This window comes from Amphiprion ocellaris, chromosome 14 (assembly GCF_022539595.1).
Source record: "Amphiprion ocellaris isolate individual 3 ecotype Okinawa chromosome 14, ASM2253959v1, whole genome shotgun sequence".
NCBI lineage: Eukaryota > Metazoa > Chordata > Actinopteri > Pomacentridae > Amphiprion > Amphiprion ocellaris.
The window spans coordinates 13,498,695-13,517,199 of NC_072779.1; the positions used below are offsets into that span (position 1 = coordinate 13,498,695).

The following is an 18,505-nucleotide window of genomic DNA, read 5'->3' on the forward strand; positions in this document are numbered from 1 at the left end:
AACAGTCCAATAATAGTAGTAATCAAAGAAATCCCTCAAGATAGTCAGTATCATATGGTAGGTGGAAAAAAAGAGACTAAATTCAGTTTGGGATTGTTGATTAGAAAATCAAGAATGGTTCTTCATAAAGAATCTCGAAGTTGAAAAGTTCACAGTAAAGCTGAGTGCTAAGGCTCCCACAGCTTTATCTGTTGCAATGTTATGGAGAGTTGAACGACACTGAGGTCATTCAACTCTCCTTGGCTAATAATCATCCAATCTAGTTTCCGGCTCGTCCTAATTCCTTAGTCAGAGAAAAAGTCAGCTTACATCAAATGTCAAGAAAAAATGAAGAGAACAGTCCTGAGCTATCATTATCTCTGTGTATGACTCAGCAGCACTTATGCTGCACTTAAATCTTTTCTTATTACCTTCAAATTCCTCTGCTGACTCTTAAATGCTAAACTAGATATGTATTTTTTGCTTGAAAGGTTTGCTTTCATGGAGCTGGGGCATCATTTTATTTTTATTATGAACCGAGAGATTATTGTTACTCATTCAGACTCTTTTCTACAGTTAACTGAAGGTGGATTTTCCTCCTATGAGTTTTATTTACCACTGCAAATGGGCACATGTGATGTGACATACTTTCCTTTGTGCGCACACAGCTCCAGTGATGAACAATTTAGATTTAACAAGAGTCTACTGCCATGTTTGTGGCTTTATGGGCCTGTAGTTAGGCTGTGGGTGTAATGTTACAGTGTTTGAGCATATAAGCATAATAAACGCTTGATAATTAGTGCCAAGCTCAACAGCTAAAATGATGGTGTTGAAGGGCAATAAAAATTTACCTGGTCAAGAAGTTGGTTTGCACCTTATTCATCCAACTGAGACATTTAAGTTACAATATATTACACCATCAGGCATTTATAAAGGAAAAAAAAACACAATGCCAAGGACAGTAAAAAACAAACGAAAAAGCAAGCTGAATGATTTAAACATGTTAAGGAGAAACTAATATTTAGTAGCCCTACAGTCAGAAGGTTCCTGCAAGACGATCTCAACCAGCAATCAGGCTTATAAAGAGTTAAGACATTTCAAAATTTTTCAAACTAGAAACAAATTCTTAAAAACAATTGAAAAACTAACTGGTATCTAGTGAAGTTCTACAAGAATGTGGGTACTTGTACTACATTGAGTTAATAGTCAAACACCAGCATTTTAGATTAACCCTTTGATGCACAACAGGGGTCAAGTGATACCCATTTCCATTGAATATGGGTCACTTTTGACCCATGTTGTGCATCAAAGGGTTAACTGAAGCAGAATGAAACAAGGCTGTGCAGCCTTCATCACCTGCAAAGAAAGAATACATGAAGTAAAAACCCTTCAAATATTTCAGGCCTCTTGTTCAACTTAGGAAGCTAATGGGTCCAAACCACACATATAATAATTACTCTTTCTTGAGATATTTCTGACTTAGAGTCATTGACACTGCGGAAATTTCCAGACATCCAGTTTTTAATGTTAGACAGGAAGGACAGTAACAAGGAAATATCATTACTACTGGACTGATGTGGGACACAGTTGTGTGTCATGAGCATAGCAGTTGTAATCGATGTTATATTCACTTAGAATTTGTCCCAAAGGGAAAAAAGACATGAAAAATAATAAAGGACTCAGAACAGAGCCCTGTGGAACTCTGTAGGCAACCAGGGTACTTGAACAACATTCCATTCACCAATTTCTATCCATTTGACCAATAAGAAAACCAGTGTAAAGTCACATTTCTGACAAGATTCCAGACTGTCAAAGATATGACAAGGTCAGCAGACCAACTGGTTAAATCTAGTTAGCTGGTTATGATAAACATCTGGCTCCATAAAGTCAGTCCTCTGCAGAGTTCTTCCACACTGAAGGCAGAATATTAAATTCCTCTTAGTTGTGATCAATCACAGCACACTGTATAGTTTCTCACGTTACATTTATTGTCATACAGTAATTTCTGCATGAACTTTTCTCAATAAAAAGCAGGGATTTTTTTTTTTTTTTTTGAACAGGTTTAACTACATTTGCAGCTCGAACTGCCAGGTGGTTCATTCAGCCAAGTTCAGTCAGGGAAATTAGTTTATTAACCTACTTCAGGTACATAGGGTACTAGTATTACCTACACAAAGGGGCCCATCACTCAGGCAGTGTCCATTAAAACAAATGTGTTTTAATGCAAAATGTACCAGCAGTGCAATGAGAAGCAGTTATGACACTCTTGGATTGCTGGTATATAGGTATATAAAGTCCATCTTATCTATCCTTGTGTGGGCCCAAGGACACAATGTACCAAATGCCACCGACCTTTCTGACATTATCTTCAAACCGTTTTTATTGTGTTTCCATTTTGCTTTCTTTGCGTTTCATAATTTCAAGTAAATCTCAAGTTCAAACTGGTGAAAAGAAAAGCAGAGAAAGATTTCAAACTGACTGATATTATTATACAGATGCAAAAGTAAAGTGGCAATTAAGAATCTAGCATGTTTTTAGATAAAAAATAAATCATACAAATAAAATCTGGTACTACAAATAAAATCAATATACGAGTAAAGAAAATGTAATTTTGAAAAACAATAAAAAATTGAAAATGTTTATAGAGAAGTGAAACATGCATCTTACTGATCACTTCTTTATATTACAGGTGATCTATTGGTGATGTGGCTTAAATAATTATTTGGAATGAGATTAAGCCATTTGAACTGGATTTGGTCCTCACATTTAAGCTTATATCATCTGTGTTCACTCATTATATAAAATGTAAAATGCAAAAAATAAATATATGAAAAGTGTAAACAGAAAGACTTTTGAATTTCATCATGTAAACTCTAAACAGAATTTGAGACCATTTAAGAACTGACGACTGGTCTGAATAATTGCACTGTGCTTGGAGTTAAGAAGTGATATGACTTATTGCACACACTGACTGTTGAAATGTGTCTTCATATTGTATGACTGATATCATACAAATCTTGCTTTTGTGACTCCCACGGCTCTACAAACATTCAAGGTTTAGTTATTTAAAGCTCAGTTAATACTGATAAAGGATAAGTCTCTGGTTGAAATGTGTAAAGCAGTTAATGAGTAGAGATAAACACACACAATGGCTCCCAGAGTTTTTCGGATGCAATAATAAGTACATTTGAATGTCTTTGGCTTAATAACAAAGACAAAATCTCCTCTCTTTAATCACTTCTGCTTCAGACTGGTGCAGTCTATGAGGTTGCTGTAGAGTCTCTGTTGGCATCACAACAGTATTGCTGTGGTGCTAGTTTAAAGCACACTAGATGAAGAATGTCCATTAATGTGCATACATATAACACATGTGGTCTGAGGCTGTGCTGAAACTCTAAATGAGGGTGGAGGATGGCTCCTGTGGAGGTGCTGATGCTCCTGCTTTAAGGCATCATACTTGAGATCTTCACAGATGTGCCTGCGAGCTGCAGCAACAGCAGACAAAGCATGAATAAACAAAGGGAAAAAAACTCAAGCTGTCAGAATTCAAAATTATGTCCACATACCAACTATGGTTCACTCTCCATTGTCACAGAAACTATCTGGCCTCCATCTGAAAAAGAACAGTAAGGACACAAGATGCTTCAGGAAGTTTTCATGATTGCTTTTTGAACAATTACAAAAAATGCTAAAAATTTAAATTGAGAAAATGCATCAGCAATGCACCAGCTTTCTCTTTGCTGTCATCCTCTGTGTGTTGCCCATTGTTACCAAGCACACAAGGGTTAGCCTCTCCATCAACAGGGCTGTAATTAAAGAGTAAAGATTAACACACAGCAAACACAACAGAAAGAACTGATGCAAAATATTCAGAAATAACAAGAATACTGGCCTTTTGCCATTCTGCTGAAGGACACTGTTTGCTTGTTCATGATCTAAGTGTACCAATCTGGTGACAAAGGAATGTCCATCTCCCAGACTGAAAAAACAGAGATGAAGAGTGCATTAGTAAACATGCTGGCACGGGATGGGTTCAGACTTAGTAGTACCTTTGGAAGTAGTATTTTTTTTATTATTATCCTACTTCCTCCACTCTGTTAAAAGGGTCTTAACACTAACATTAGATAGACTGGCATCATGTGGACAAGCAGCTGCAGCTTATCACATCAGCATTGACTCACCTTGAGAAAACAGGCAAAATCCAATACTTTGCTTGGTCTCCAAACACCTCAGCTACATTTCGTCCAAAGCCTAGAGAAAACCCATTTTTGTCTGGACCATTTGTGAAGACAGGAGCCCTAAAAGCCTCTGAAAAAAAAAATTGTAAAATGCAGTTTATCGGTGATGATTTTTTAAAAGCTACAATAAACATTAGAATTAGTTACACAGGTGTTTGTAGTTACCTATAGTGGTCCTGTTCTTTCCAACAAGCCATAGATGGTAGGTGAGGAGAGACACGATGCTGATGAAGAACAGGGCCGCCACAAAGAACAGAAACAAGATGTGGAATTTGGCATGTGTGTCAGCCAGCTGTTTCTTCAGAGGGCAAAAAGACAATAGTGTTAACCTTGTCAGTCAATAAGAATATTTTCATTTCTCATGTCAAGTCCTCATCTTTCCAAACAACTGACTCCAATTAGGTGGAAAATGTTATTTTTACCCTGTTGCCTTAGTACAACGTCTCAGCTTTGCAGAGGACAAATCAAGAAAATGAGAGACACCATCCATTTCTGTCACAGTATGTTTTGCTGTAACACATTATACTACTTCTCTGTTAAAGTACGTGACAGGAGCCATTGTCATGTAAAGCAGTAGCTGAAGAGGATCCTCTGACAAGCGATCACATGACACACTTGTGCAACACAGTGACACTTTTGTCAATTAGTGGATACCTTCTAATCCAGCCAACAGTGGCTAATTACATCTCATCACAGCAGGACCGCACTTAATCTTTAAATTGAATTTAATAATTAATTATGTTGTCCTTCACAAGATGTAGGTTGTTTGATTTTTCACCAAAGAGTCAGGATGTCTAACTGTGAAAGAAACCACAATAATAGTTTTTATCCCCAATGCTGCTGTGGGTTATATTAATAAAAAGGGCCTCTGAAGTTCCACAAGCACCTTCAATCGTCGGCAACCACATGCAAGAATAAGCACATCACAAAAACAAATAAATAAGAAGAAGTCTCTGTACTTACGGTCCAGAATTTGATGAAATATCGGACGACTGTTGCACAAATTACTGCACAATAGAGTGAGGCATAGGCCAAGAATAGGACAAAGTATTTGTAGTTTGAAAACCCGACACAGTTATTCACCCTGACAGAGAACAAGAAAAAGAAGGTAAAATATGATTATCTCTCCATGTTTGTTTCTACAGTAAACAGATTATTTTACAATAAAACAAAAAATATAGCCAGAGGTGACGATGAAGTAAATCTTACCAGGGGCAGTGATGGTCCATTTTCAGCACACACCTTCAAGAAAGGGAAAACAGACATCCTATTAGTACATGAAACAACATTCTACTGATCCAGTTACCCAGTGGTTCTTACAATATTTGATCTGTTGAAAATGTCATCATGAGGTAATACGCAGGGTTCAAACTTTAACAAACTGCTAAATTTATCAGTCAAATTGCATATAAAAACTGTTAATGCACAATTTCAAAACCTAAAAGTAATTTAAACTCACTATCTGCAGCAATAAGAAACCCTCTGTTTCACCCTTATCACTGAATATCAACATATTTGCATTTGTTCTCCAGTTTCCTTGTCATTTCCTGTTACCAAAAGCTGCAGCTAATGTTTGGTTTTTTTTTTTACAGCTCGTAATAACAATGTTTAAATATTTCTGTTCCCTAGAGGAAATACAAAGTAAATAAACAAAAAACAAAAACCGATGAGGCCAAATTATAGAGCATGCACACTGAGAAAACACTCACATTTCACAGGTTGAGCAGTGATGGCAGCGGTCAGGTTTGATTACCTGGCAGTAGTTGCAGTATCGGATGGCTATTAAAAGAAAACAAAAGCAGTATTATAAAAGTATTACTCTATAACTTCTGCTTTTTTCCCCTCACATACTTTAAAATGACAGGAGAATCCAAGGTGTATTCTGCACTTTAGACTAATTTTGATGATTAAACTATAATTCATTAACTAAATCTTTTATTATTTTTACATGTTTAATAAAGGCAATTATTTCCACAAAGTGTCTTTTCAAACGTCCCATTGAGACTAAGCAGGTAAGATGACGACTGTTGATGAGTAGATGAGGCAGGTGCAGCCTACTGAGAAAACAAAGCACTTGAGTCCAATCCACCTGACACACTCTGTTCCATAAACATGAGACCAACAAACCAGAAACGTGTTAACAAGGAAACAACATCTTATAGTCTCATTTGCAGTCTCGTCCAAAAGAGGAAGACAATGTAGGAATACATTTATGCAACTTATTTTATATTGGTTACGTAATGTTGTGCACATGTTAGAAACATGAACTGAACGGTGAGGAAAGCGTCTCTGCATCCTTCCTCTATTTACAGTATGACAGTACAAGAGTCTTCCCTGGTGGCCTGCTTTAATTCCTCCAGTGGGAGTTAAAAATGTAAGTCACTGATGACGCTGTGGTGAAGCCTCACCTCCTCCAGCTGTTCGTGTATACACGGGTAAACTTCTCGCCACTTTCTTCAGGATCTCTTGTTGCACCTCAGCTCGTTCCTCCCTCTCATACAGTTCCTTCTCTTGTCTGGGCAGACCGAACTGACAGGAGGTAAAAGACAGGAGTCAGAAAAATGACATATCGTACATTTGTAGTTTGACAGACAGAAACACTTACTGCTTTTGAGGGGCTGGCTGGTGTGGACCAGATAGTTTTCCAGTATGCCCATATAAACATGGCGAAGGCAATATGAAAGATGACCAAATAGCTGACTGTTGAGAGAGAAATTTGCAGTTACATCAGCAGCTCTGCTATAAAGGGCAGCAATTAATATGAAATAATTACTGTGAATGAAGAAATGAAGCATGTGTGTGAGCATCACTTACTTCGTTCTGCATTATTTAAGATTGTATCTACATAAGGGAGGGAAAAAATATACATATTAGTTAGCGTTAATGAACGTCCAAAGAATGCATGACTGCACATCACGCCATCGCATACACAGGAGCACACACGGCACCTCCTTTCTCACACCATGCGGCAGCAGCCTGGCACGGCCAGCAGTGGCCCTCCCATAACAGAGAGCTTTGTTTAAGCAGCAGGGATGTCCCTGTTCTGAGCACAGCAGCTGAGATACAGACATAACTACAGCACAGATACATGCTGAAACTGGTATAGTCAGTTCCAGCCACAGACCAATGATAAGAAACTTATTGAGTGCTGGAACAACAGACATGACTTATCAAAAACTGTTGAAAAATACCATAAACATGCCCAGTGAACTGCATTCAGATTTGCTGGTTAAAGCTTGCAACACTGATTCAGATATATATAATAAATCAATATTAACGCACACATATTGATCACACTATGAAATACATTATGACACGAAAGCACAAAGTCCCTTTCATTGCTGACAGATGAATGAGCTTTCAGTTGTATAAACAAATCCATTTTTCCACTCAATAATTCAGTGAATCAATAATTTGTCTTAATCATTCTAGAAATCATAAAAAAGAAAGTTTGAAACTATTTGATCCTGTTAAGCACCAATTTTTGCTCTATTACATAAAATTTAGGAAAGCGTCGATAAATCATTGTTCCTAAAAAGTTGGAAAGTTTAACCATTTTTACTCTTCTGCAGCCCTCATTACACTGTCACATCAACAATGAGTAATGTGATTTGTCATAGAACTGCAACGATCAATCAATCAATCTATTAGATGTCAACTATTAAATTATTGTACAATTAATGCAATGCTTTCATATGTTATTAATTATCAATTTGCATTCAACAACTAATAATTTAAGTCCTTTGATTGAAGCTTCTTCAGGTTGAATAGTTTCTAGTTTCTTCAGTCCTCTGTGACAGTAAGTTGAATATGAGGGCAAAAGAAGACATTTAGGAATGTCATCTTGGGTTTTAGGAGACACTGATCAATATCTCTCCCTCTTTTCTAAAACTTTATTGACCAAACTAATCAATTAATAGAGAAAATAATTTTCAGATTAATCGATGCTTATATAATCATTAGTTCCAGCCCCAATATAACACAAGCAACAGTAAAAAAATAAATAAATAAATAAATAAATAAAATTTTAAAAGTCACTTGTGGTCAGTTAAGAAGGTATGTTTGAATAACAAATGCATACTACGAGCCAGAATTAAAATTGCATATCACAGAAACACAAAGAGGGAGATAAAAGATGACAGTCTGGTCAAACCTGGGCCATTTATAATGCAAGTACAAGTTTAAAGCCGTGAAAACAACATGTGCTTTGGAAGTGATTTGTGTCCATTCATTCATAAAACACACGACACAATTAAAACAAAACAAAACATCAGAGAAAGCTGGAAAGTTTCTTGCACCTTCACTTCAGTCAGCTGACCTTGTTATGTCTAATGTTAACCGGTGCATTACAACTATTGTAATGAAGTTATTAATTATTAACCGATAACAGCATTTCCTCTTACAGTCTGACTGAAAAAAAAAGTTGCTGCTTATACATGTTATATGCACTACCGTCACGAAGAAATTCATTAATGTGAATGTTGTAACACTTAGATACAAACTAAGGCTTCTGCTGTAACGGTTGAACGTATTTAAAATGTATGCAGCCTGATGTTAAATCTCTCTTCAACTAGCTTATCAAAGTTGTCACCGCTGAAACTGTCAACACAAGCACGTATCCGCCCCGCGAGGGCTAAATGTTGACAAAAGTGGTTGTACTTACACACACAGAGCTCCACAACATAAGCGTAGTAGGACCAGCCGACAACCAGGTTGATAAACAGGACAGGTACCCAGTTCAGAGCCCGTTTACAGCACCTCAGCGCAGGAGAGGGCGCCATCTTTAATCCGTGCAAGACGTTAGCTGGCGGTGACGTCATGACCAGGGGTTTAAATGATCAGCCACAAAGATGCTGCGACGCCAAGATAATTCACCGAAGCACCTCACCCGGGGACATGCGCAGATATGTTTGTGGGAGTGAAACGTTTATTTTTTTCTTCAGTTTTTTTTTTTTTTAACTAACGGTTTAAACATTTTACTCATAACTTCACTTTAGCTTGAGTCGTTAAAAGAAACAGGCAATTATAACACAAATAAAAGCCCCGTTATAAGTTGTTCAAGCTTAACAACCTATCATCGCACCAAAGGTATTATCTTGCATCTCACTATCTTTGGCTGAATTAATCATTTTCTTCATGGTGACATTTAAATCATCAGACCGTTGTGTGTTTGGGATTAAAAATACACTAAAGAGTGCAAACAATTCAAGTTGTAGAAAACTGAGAGTTTAAAGAAAGACTCGGTGAGTTAAGGGACACAACGTTAAACAGACCTTGGAATAAAGCTGTGATAATTGATTATTTTGGCCAGTTGGGGGCAGAGGAACTCCATAGCAACGTGAAAACTCAGCACTTCATAAAGTGATCATAAACTTGTCAGCAGTCACATGCATTGACCTTGATCTGGAATTGTGTTTATGATCATTTTATAGCATTTTATCATTCTTATAGCATATAGTTTAAACCTTTAATATATTGTTTAGCTTCTATACATACCAGGAAGCACCAAGCAAAAGTTTACTGTATTTAGTACCTGCCAGCATCAGTTCTGAGGGTTTTCTTAAACCTTCCAGTATATATTGTAGTTGAGAGGATTGCCAGATTTATATTACAACCTAACATGAAGCCAGTTTATCTGCCCAGGCACGTCAAACTAGACAATATTTAATCTTGACCAGATCAGGGAGTCCTGATCTTCTTCCTAAGCAACTGTCTTTCTCATGTCTTCTACTTACAGCATCTGTCTTTCTTGTGGCCTTATTAGGGTGAGACAAGGCATGCTCACACCCTAAGTATAGAGATGTAGAAGGGAGAAAGAGTAATTTTTTTCTTCACAAATCCCTCCTTTTTGATCGTAAGATCAAGCTAAAACACCAAATCAAAAGGGAAAATTACAAATGGGGAACCCTGGTCAGAGAATCATAGAATACCTCCTGTATCACTCAAAACAACACTTCAAGTCAAAGTACAAACGATCACACTCTCCAATAGATTACAATATTCAAAGAATAACTAATAGGATAATACACCAAATGCAGCTCATAGTCATGTAAATCAAATGCATATAATTGAGCAGATGGTGTTTAGTCTGTTTATCAGCACCCCCCCCCCAAAAAAAAAAATCAGCAACATGCAGCTACTTGATGTCAACAAAGCTGATTTTTCATGTTGTACATCCAAAACAGTGAGCTAAAAAGCTAAAAATTACCTGTGCTCATTACAACCAGTGGCACCTTTAACATCACATATACTAATCCAACACAATTCACTTTAACTGATTCATTTATTTAAATGGACGAAGAAGCTTTAACTTCCAAACCTAAATGCTCTTCTATATTCACCAGCTAGTCACTAACTTTGACTGGCATTTTTTTAAATGATGGGTGTTGGAGTGATGAAAAAGAAAACTCTGACTTTTGCAGTGAGACGACTGAAAAAGATTTATGTCCTTATCGTGACTCAGACATTGTATGTTTGCTTAAAAAAATTATAGATATATTGCTTTAAAATGCCAAATATTATGTCAGACATAAGCATCTATTTGATCTGTCTTTCTTAGACAAAAACTTAAAGGAAGTGTGTTTGCATGCAGGAACTTAGATTTTCAATGTGAAATGCACCACTCTGTATGGATGAAGATAGCTCGAAGGTGAGTATATATTATGCCTTTAGAAGGCATACGGAGCACAAACAAATGATGGAAAAACAATGATGTCCAAAAAAATTTTAATGTTGTTTTCCATTTCTTTTCTGGTAAGACAAATTATGTATATTACAATTACAATATCTCACTTTCACTTGCATAAACCCACAATAAATTACTTTATTTCCTATCTGTTAGTTCTAATTAATAACCATTTGAGGCATATCAATAAGTAGATCAATAAGTAATCGCTTCAAAGAAGACAGTAAAGATGACCAAAGCATGAGGAGCTCATTGTACATGTCTACTGTATGTAGAAGCCGCTTTGAGAGAAGAGCGTTTGCCCTTCTTGGGTGAGGAGTGGGAGGATTTAGAGGATGGAGACGATGGAGAGGATGGAGACGATGGAGAGGATGGAGAGGAAGGTGGGGAGGCGGAGGCCGAGGAGGGGAAGGAGTCAGGAGAGACTGAACGTCGTCTGGTGGGGCTGCTGCTGGGGGAGCCGCGGGGGGACGAGTAGGGTGACAACGCCTGGAGCATACGACCACTTCGCTCCTGGATCACATGCTGAACAAGAACGGAGACAGAACAGAGATTTAGTGATGATTCAGTCGATTATTTCTGGATAAAATGTAATACGTTTCTTGTGCTCAGTTATATTTGGTTTTTTTTTGTGATATCCTACCAGAATGGCCTCAGATGTTGTCTTTCAGTTATAGGTCATAATATTTTTTCTTAATATGCTTGGTGAGATTAACTGCATAAATATTTGGTGGTCTTTGATATTTTGGTACCTTAGGATTAATTCATTCTATTAGCTGGTCCTGATTGCAGTGACCATGAATGCACTTTTTATAGATTCATCTGCAATGGAAATATTAAGCTGACTGATTCCAGGAGTTTATGCATCTTGTCTATGTCCAGATATGGCTATGATTGTGAGAAAATTGTTCCACTAGTTAATGCTAACGTTACTGCTTGACCTCCAATGTCACATCTATTATTCTTGTTTATGCTGCGTATGGCAAGTAATTTTAAAAAAATAATAAAAAGCAGTTATCTAGTTGAGCACCTAGAGGCTTGAGATTAAATCTTCTATATTTAAGTAATGTAAAAGTAAACGTGCCCATGCTCCATCTGGTCCAAAAAGCTCCAGGAAGTTGCCGATGAATTCCCTTGACTTCTCCTCCCATTTGTGGATGAGGTCCTGGCTCTTCTCCTCCACTCTGTAAACAAAGTGTTTGGACTTCTCCTCCACCGTACGGACCGTCTCCTTCATCTTATCCACCTGGTTCTGGAGTCGATACTTCTTCTCCTGTCAGGGAACACAAACCAAATCCCATTTGTCTTTAGTTTGGTATTAAGATTAAATTTTATTTGAAATATTCCTTAATGTATCATTAATGTAGTATTTTCTTACATTGATGAAGCCAACGTTTAGTTCCCGGGCTGTGTAGCCTCTCTGCAGGTTGCGTCGAACATAGATGTCATAGTCTCGGACGATACGAGTGATCAGATCAGATGTGGAGATGCCATCTGTCCTCTGAGTGGCCACAAACATTCCTGACATGAAAGCACAAATATTTCAATCACATGTCATCACTTCCAGGGATAAGATAAATCACAATTGCAACTTATTCTAATGTCAATCTTCACCTGCTTCCTTGATGTGTTTATAGACATCCTCTGATCCAGCAGAGGTGTAGGGGATATCATCATGGGCCACAAAGTCAATCTGTGAATGCAACATGAGAGTGTTCAGACTGATTGAACTCCACATTATCTTTGGCACTGTATCAAAGTGTAAGAAGCTATGTGTCCAGTGACAGCGTGACCGCTGACCTTGTGTTTCTGGAGGAACTCGGGGGTAAGAGACCAGGGAGCGTCCCGCACCACCTCATCAACGTAGCGACAGTGTAGGAGGGCTTCGTAGCGTTCGCTCTCTGTCATCACCGTGTAGCCCTTATACTTGTGGGTGAGCTCATCACTGCACACTAACGATGCAGAGGGTTACAGTATAGGTCACACTTTTTGTTAAATGAGACTTGATCTGGTCTTCAAATGGGCAATTTAGCACAGAGAGACAAAACTTACTTTGGCTTTATATCCAGCTTATTTTATCCAAAGGTTAAACCTGTCTTACTTTTCTGATGTGTTTTTGTGGTGGGTTTTTGTAAGAGACGGAGTAAGATCTGTACTTTACCTCCTACTATCAGGTGAGTGTTGGGGAACACATTTTTGGCCTGCATCAGAGCTCGAGCATGACCCGAATGGAAAAGATCAAAGATTCCATCAGCGTAGACCCTCACTGGACGATTAGCTACAAGATAAGAAATATGAAAGAATGTCTTGAAAAACAAACATGATGTCTCCAAACCTGACTGAATTACACTCTTTATAAGGATCTCTGTAGGGATGTCCTGATATAGAAGTCTGAGCAAAAGATGACATTTGTCATTCATATGACGTGACACATTCTTGGAGATGGAGATACCCCCAATCAGCCAAATAACAAGCTGTAAAATAATACTGCACTGATAGGAAACTGAATTCGCTTTTTACAGCTGATACTGTATCAGCTGTTAACAACATACCAAAACATCCATCCATCCATTATCTATACACCGTTTAATCCTTATTAGGGTTGCGGGGGGGCTGGAGCCTATCCCAGCTGACTAAGGGTGAAGGCAGGAGACACCCTAGACAGAAATTAACCTTGGCATGTTTTTGGACTGTTGGAGGAAGCCAGAGTACCCGGTGAGAACCCATGCATACATAGGTAGAACATGTAAACTCCACACAGAAAGACCCCAGGCCCAGGCTGGGACACGAACCAGGGATCTTCTAGCTGTGAGGCGACAGTGCTAGTGAATAATGAGAAATGTAACCTGGTGTGCCTCTTCTGGCTTGAGCAATGGTTAGTTTTTCATGGGGGATCGTTGTTTCATAACCTGTAGATTTGGCAAAAGCTGCTGGTTCCTGTAGAGCCTGAACACAGAGACAGAGAGAGAACATAAACATGTTAAGTTCGAACAAATGCCTTTAAACCACTGATCCTACTCAGGGTTTCATCATGCATTAGGTGACAGAAAAAACACAACCTGAGCTAGCTGCCACTATGCATTGATCAGCCACGACATTAAACCCACCAGTCTAGTACTGTGTAGATCCTTTACATGCTGCCCAAACAGCTCTGACCCATCTGACCACTGATACATTCTGTAGAACTTCATCAGACTGAGATCTTTGGAATTTGGAAGGCGGATCAAAGCTTCGAGCTCTCGGTCATGTTCCTCAAGCTGTTCTTGAGCAGTTTTAGTGGTTTGCAGGCCGTTCTTCTGCTGAGAGGCCACTGCCATTTGGGAGGAGGGTATGCTTGGTGTGCACCAATGTTTAGGTGAGTGGTATACGTCAAACTAACATCCATGTGACTGTCAGGACCCAAAGCTTCTCAGCAGAACATTGCACTGTGTGAAATTAAGATCAATCATGTGCTGTAAGATTATCATTTGTTATCTATCGGTTCAATTTATGTACACGTGGAACTATTTCTGTTAGTAGAGCAACCTTCTGCTAACTCAGCATAATTACTGAAGACATGCCAAAGGGTCAAGAGGTCTGAGGTCAACCTGAGAAGATATGTTTACACTCCTACAGTGGTTTTCAGTTTAGGAAAGAAGGACTCAGCGGTTCTTACATGGTATGAAAAGTTACATTAACATCTACTGTATGTATACTGACCAATGATAAGGAATTTCTCACTGTCTGTTCACTCTAAAAGCTGTGGTAGTTTTAATATTGTGGCTGATGGGTGCATACAGACAAGCATATTACTACTTCTTTACTTCACAGTGTAGGTGTATAGTTTTCAGTGTACCTAAGCAACATGTGTTTGGACTGTGGAAAGAAGAAGGTGTTGCTGGAAGTTTTTAGTGTAACTCTTCTTCTGTTTGTATTGTGATGTGTTTCTCTTTTTCTGTCACCTGCCTGGGGACTACAGATGGAAATTAGCATTTCTGCTATAATCTGGCATATTTACACTGCTATTGTTGCATGTGTTCATTAATATGCACTGTCCCTATTAAATAAACTAATAAATAAATAAATAAATAAATAAGTTATACTGCACAAATAGTTCATTAGGGCAATACACAGCAACAGAATGAGAATTCAAGCATAGCAAAAAATAATCACAGAATGGGATGGGACTCTATATTTGATTATGTAAAAAATAGGTATTATCAAAACAAGATAAGCTTTGATAACATCTTGAAGACAGTTCTGAACAATCTCAGCACTAAGGTCTAAATACATCATGGACTTTGTGTTGTGTGCAGATACATATATGCACTATTATCTATGTGTTGCAAGATATACTTTGAACTCTTGCTCTGCTTGGAGTGTTTGTTGTTTCTTGAGTTGTGTTAGATAATAAGATGCATTAGTTTACCCCTGCAAACTTTTGTTTCTGTTTTGAAATCATTTTCCAAAAGACTTGGTGAACAATTGAATCTGCTTCCATTCCACTTATTTTTTTTAAATGTATTTTTTGAGCCATGATTTCTTACTTTATGCCTGTTTTTTGCCATGTAGAGACAATGTGCACACAAATCTGTAAATATTTCCAGAATTAAATTAATAATTAAAACAAATGTTAATAATAATAATAATAATAATAATAATAATAATAATAATAATAATAATAATAATAATAATAATAATAATAATAATAATAATAATAATAATAATAATAATAATAATGTGCTTCTTATGCACTTCAATTCTACATTATAAGATTCACATTTCCTGGCACATTCACAGCAAGAACAGCTGATTACAGAAGAATTATTTTGAGTTAGAGAAAAACTTAATGTATCATTTTTGTATTATTGAAATTGAGGGTTTAATATCATGACAGATTAATCATTACTTCACTATATTGCAGAGATAAATATGAGTCATGGCTACATTTTTTCCACCCAGTTAATCAGTTAACTCTCCCAAGTGACATAACCACAGCAGGAATGTTTACCTCTGTTATATTCAAAGCTCTTCACATAAAATTACAGTGTAAATTGAATACATTTCACTGTGTTCTCATTTCCAGCATCCTCTCAAAGAAATAAAGACAAGACAACCAGGTTTTCCTTTATAGGACTCTCATGTGGTTATTGTTAGAAGCCCACTCTGCAGTAGCCTTGTTTCATAATAACAGAGCCGGTCTTACCCTGCGACGGCCTCCTCCTCGGTTCTGTGGAGTCTGTTGTTGCTGGACGTTGCTGCCTCGGCCTCGTCTCTTTCCAGCCATCCTGGATGTTCTCCTGTCTGGTCAACTAAGGGCAGCACTACAGCCACCTACAGCTCCTCTCAGCCGGCCTCGCGAGTACACAGGGGCGATTTGTAGGCTTGTGTGTCTTTTTAACAGTACGTCCCATCAGCCCGCCTGACCCTGATGACGAGAGAACGTTGTGAGCAAAGTTCAAGCCACTCTGGTAAAGTCACTCAGAGATCCAGATTGCATTTGCAACCAGTGCTGAGCCTGTGAGGACTTTCTCTCTCTTCATGTCCCAACAGGAGGATAGTGTGAGCAAGGCTACACCATGTAGTTCAGCTGTTATCTTATTTTGTTCATGAATGTGAAGAATGTTCATGTTTTGAAACATTTCAGTCCCCACTGAGACACATGGGGAGTAGGAAAGTACAACATTGTATGCTGAGGGAAGCTAAGATTAGATCTAAAACTATGAGCTGTTACTCTGGCAGCCTTTGGAACCAAACACTGTGTGTCCAGCAGTTCACAAAATTGTTGCCCACAGTGCCTCACTGGAGTTTGGGTACATCTTAAAATCAATAACATGTTGTAGCACATTCAGTATTTGACACTATCTTGCAGATTGTTTACATTGTAGTACTTGATGCAGTTGGGCCATGCTGGAAAAATACTGCATGATTAATATACCTATCACACAAATAGGAGCCCTCCTACCCCACTGGGAGTAACTTAGTGCTCAGAGTGTCTTGTGCCGTTCAGCATGTGGAAGGTCCTGGGAACCGCTAACCTTTCAATTAGTGAACAACCTGTTCTACCATCTGAGCCACATAACACACAGTCATAGCACACACACACAGAATCATATTATACTGAATCTTAACACCTGAAATGCAGACACAAAGTTTTTTCTGTTGCAGTGTTTATGTAGAAGCATAAAGAGTTTTTACCAACTTCAGTAATAATTCTTAAAATTGAATTTAATGGCAACATCCCACCGGAAAATCTTACTGCTTAAAGCCTGCTTTTCTATAGCTGGGACATAAAATTGATTATTTGGTCATTTCAGTCTTGTTTTAGTTTTGATTTTGTCTGATATGTTTTTAATATGTTTCTCCTAAAATCCACTAAAATTTTCCTCTTTGATTACATCAAACTACTTGTTTATTCCTTTAATTTGTGACTAAATATCTTCCAAATTAATGACTTTCACATCAGCTGCAGTTAAACTTTGGCTAATTTCAAATGTTGTCTTGGCAGGGGACACCTGGACAGATCACCAGTCTATCACAGGGCTACATACAGAGACAAACAAGCACACTCACATTCACATCTATGGACAATTTAAGTTAATTCAGCATGTTTTTGGACTGTAGAAGGAGAAAACCCACACATGCACAGAGAGAACATACAAGAAAGACCTGGTTTGCAACATGAAATATCCCAGGTCCAGGCACAAACCAGGGATCTTCTAGCCGCAAGACAACAGTGCTAACGACGGAGCCACTGTGCAGCCCCTATAATCCAATAATGTCACGTGATTATATATCAGTCAGAGGGACCAAACCAGTACTTTACTGTAATAATTTAACTCCATTTTGCTGCTAATACTTTTACTTCTGTGAGATTTTTCACGCAGGACTTTCACTTGTAAGGCAGAATTTTTACATTTATGTTGTTCTGACACTTTTACTTAAGTAGAGAATCTTATTTCTAATTTACACCTCTTATTTATTTTATTAATTCTATTTATTCAAAGGCTGCACAGTGGATTGGCTGTTAGCACTTTCGCCTTGCTGCTAGAAGATCCCTGGTTCGTATCCTGGCCTTCCCAGGTTCTTCCTACATGGAGTTTGCATGTTCTCTCTGTGCATGCGTGAGCTTTCTCTGGGTACTCCAGCTTCCTCCTACAGTCCAAAAACATGCTGAGGTTAACTGATTATTCTGAACTGCCCGTAGGTGTGAATGTGAGTGTGATTGTTTGTCTGTATATGTAGCCCTGCGACAGACTGGTGACCTGTCCAGGGTGTCCCCTGTCTTCACCCTAAGTCAGCAGGGATAGGCTCCAGCCCCCCGCGACCCTAATAAAGATTGAGTGGTGTATAGATAATGGATGGATGGATGGATGGATATTTGTGCACCTGTTAGAAACCATATGAAACAGTTTTTTTTTAAAAAAAAACCAACAACAACTCTTCATTCATTTTCAATCTATTAGACTTTTTATACAACAAAAACCTGAAATAAAATATAAACCCAAAGCCCTTAGCTCTAAGCGCTCCTATACCTCAGCACAGTCTCACTGTAACAGCTGGATACTGCCTCTAACTGTCCTGTTATCAGTCTGGGTGTGTTTCATGTTCACACAAGATATTA

At 38.1% G+C, this 18,505-nt stretch overlaps 2 protein-coding genes across 2 annotated transcripts; both read right to left on the reverse strand.

The window, feature by feature from the left end:
- Window positions 1–1,482: 1,482 nt before the first annotated feature.
- Window positions 1,483–9,040, reverse strand: LOC111573816 (palmitoyltransferase ZDHHC20-B-like). The gene is made up of 13 exons (XM_023278145.3): window positions 8,881–9,040; window positions 7,032–7,058; window positions 6,823–6,917; window positions 6,626–6,746; window positions 5,927–5,996; window positions 5,427–5,459; window positions 5,181–5,301; window positions 4,383–4,515; window positions 4,161–4,287; window positions 3,872–3,958; window positions 3,706–3,785; window positions 3,546–3,592; window positions 1,483–3,464 (listed from the first exon to the last, which is right to left on the reverse strand). Exons 1-12 carry the CDS (start codon window positions 9,035–9,037, stop codon window positions 3,549–3,551), a joined length of 1,095 nt encoding a protein of 364 aa, XP_023133913.2. The 5' UTR covers window positions 9,038–9,040; the 3' UTR covers window positions 1,483–3,464; window positions 3,546–3,548.
- A 1,886-nt stretch (window positions 9,041–10,926) lies between these two features.
- Window positions 10,927–16,261, reverse strand: pcyt1bb (phosphate cytidylyltransferase 1B, choline b). The gene is made up of 8 exons (XM_023278142.3): window positions 16,088–16,261; window positions 13,749–13,848; window positions 13,064–13,180; window positions 12,703–12,854; window positions 12,517–12,595; window positions 12,281–12,423; window positions 11,987–12,175; window positions 10,927–11,427 (listed from the first exon to the last, which is right to left on the reverse strand). Exons 1-8 carry the CDS (start codon window positions 16,166–16,168, stop codon window positions 11,152–11,154), a joined length of 1,137 nt encoding a protein of 378 aa, XP_023133910.1. The 5' UTR covers window positions 16,169–16,261; the 3' UTR covers window positions 10,927–11,151.
- Between the last annotated feature and the right edge of the window lie 2,244 nt (window positions 16,262–18,505).

Bases quoted from the DNA above. Each gene is read 5' to 3' on its own strand.
- LOC111573816 (XM_023278145.3), bottom strand. From the start codon at position 9,037: ATGACGTCACCGCCAGCTAACGTCTTGCACGGATTAAAGATGGCGCCC. The intron at 4,516-5,180 runs GTAAGTACAGAG...TGCCCTCTGAAG, and splicing joins ATTTCATCAAATTCTGGACC to AAACAGCTGGCTGACACACA. The intron at 3,786-3,871 runs GCCAGTATTCTT...CTTTAATTACAG, and splicing joins CTTCAGCAGAATGGCAAAAG to CCCTGTTGATGGAGAGGCTA.
- pcyt1bb (XM_023278142.3), bottom strand. From the start codon at position 16,168: ATGGCTGGAAAGAGACGAGGCCGAGGCAGCAACGTCCAGCAACAACAG. The intron at 12,596-12,702 runs GTCAGCGGTCAC...TTGCATTCACAG, and splicing joins AGTTCCTCCAGAAACACAAG to ATTGACTTTGTGGCCCATGA. The intron at 12,176-12,280 runs GTAAGAAAATAC...GTTCCCTGACAG, and splicing joins TAAACGTTGGCTTCATCAAT to GAGAAGAAGTATCGACTCCA.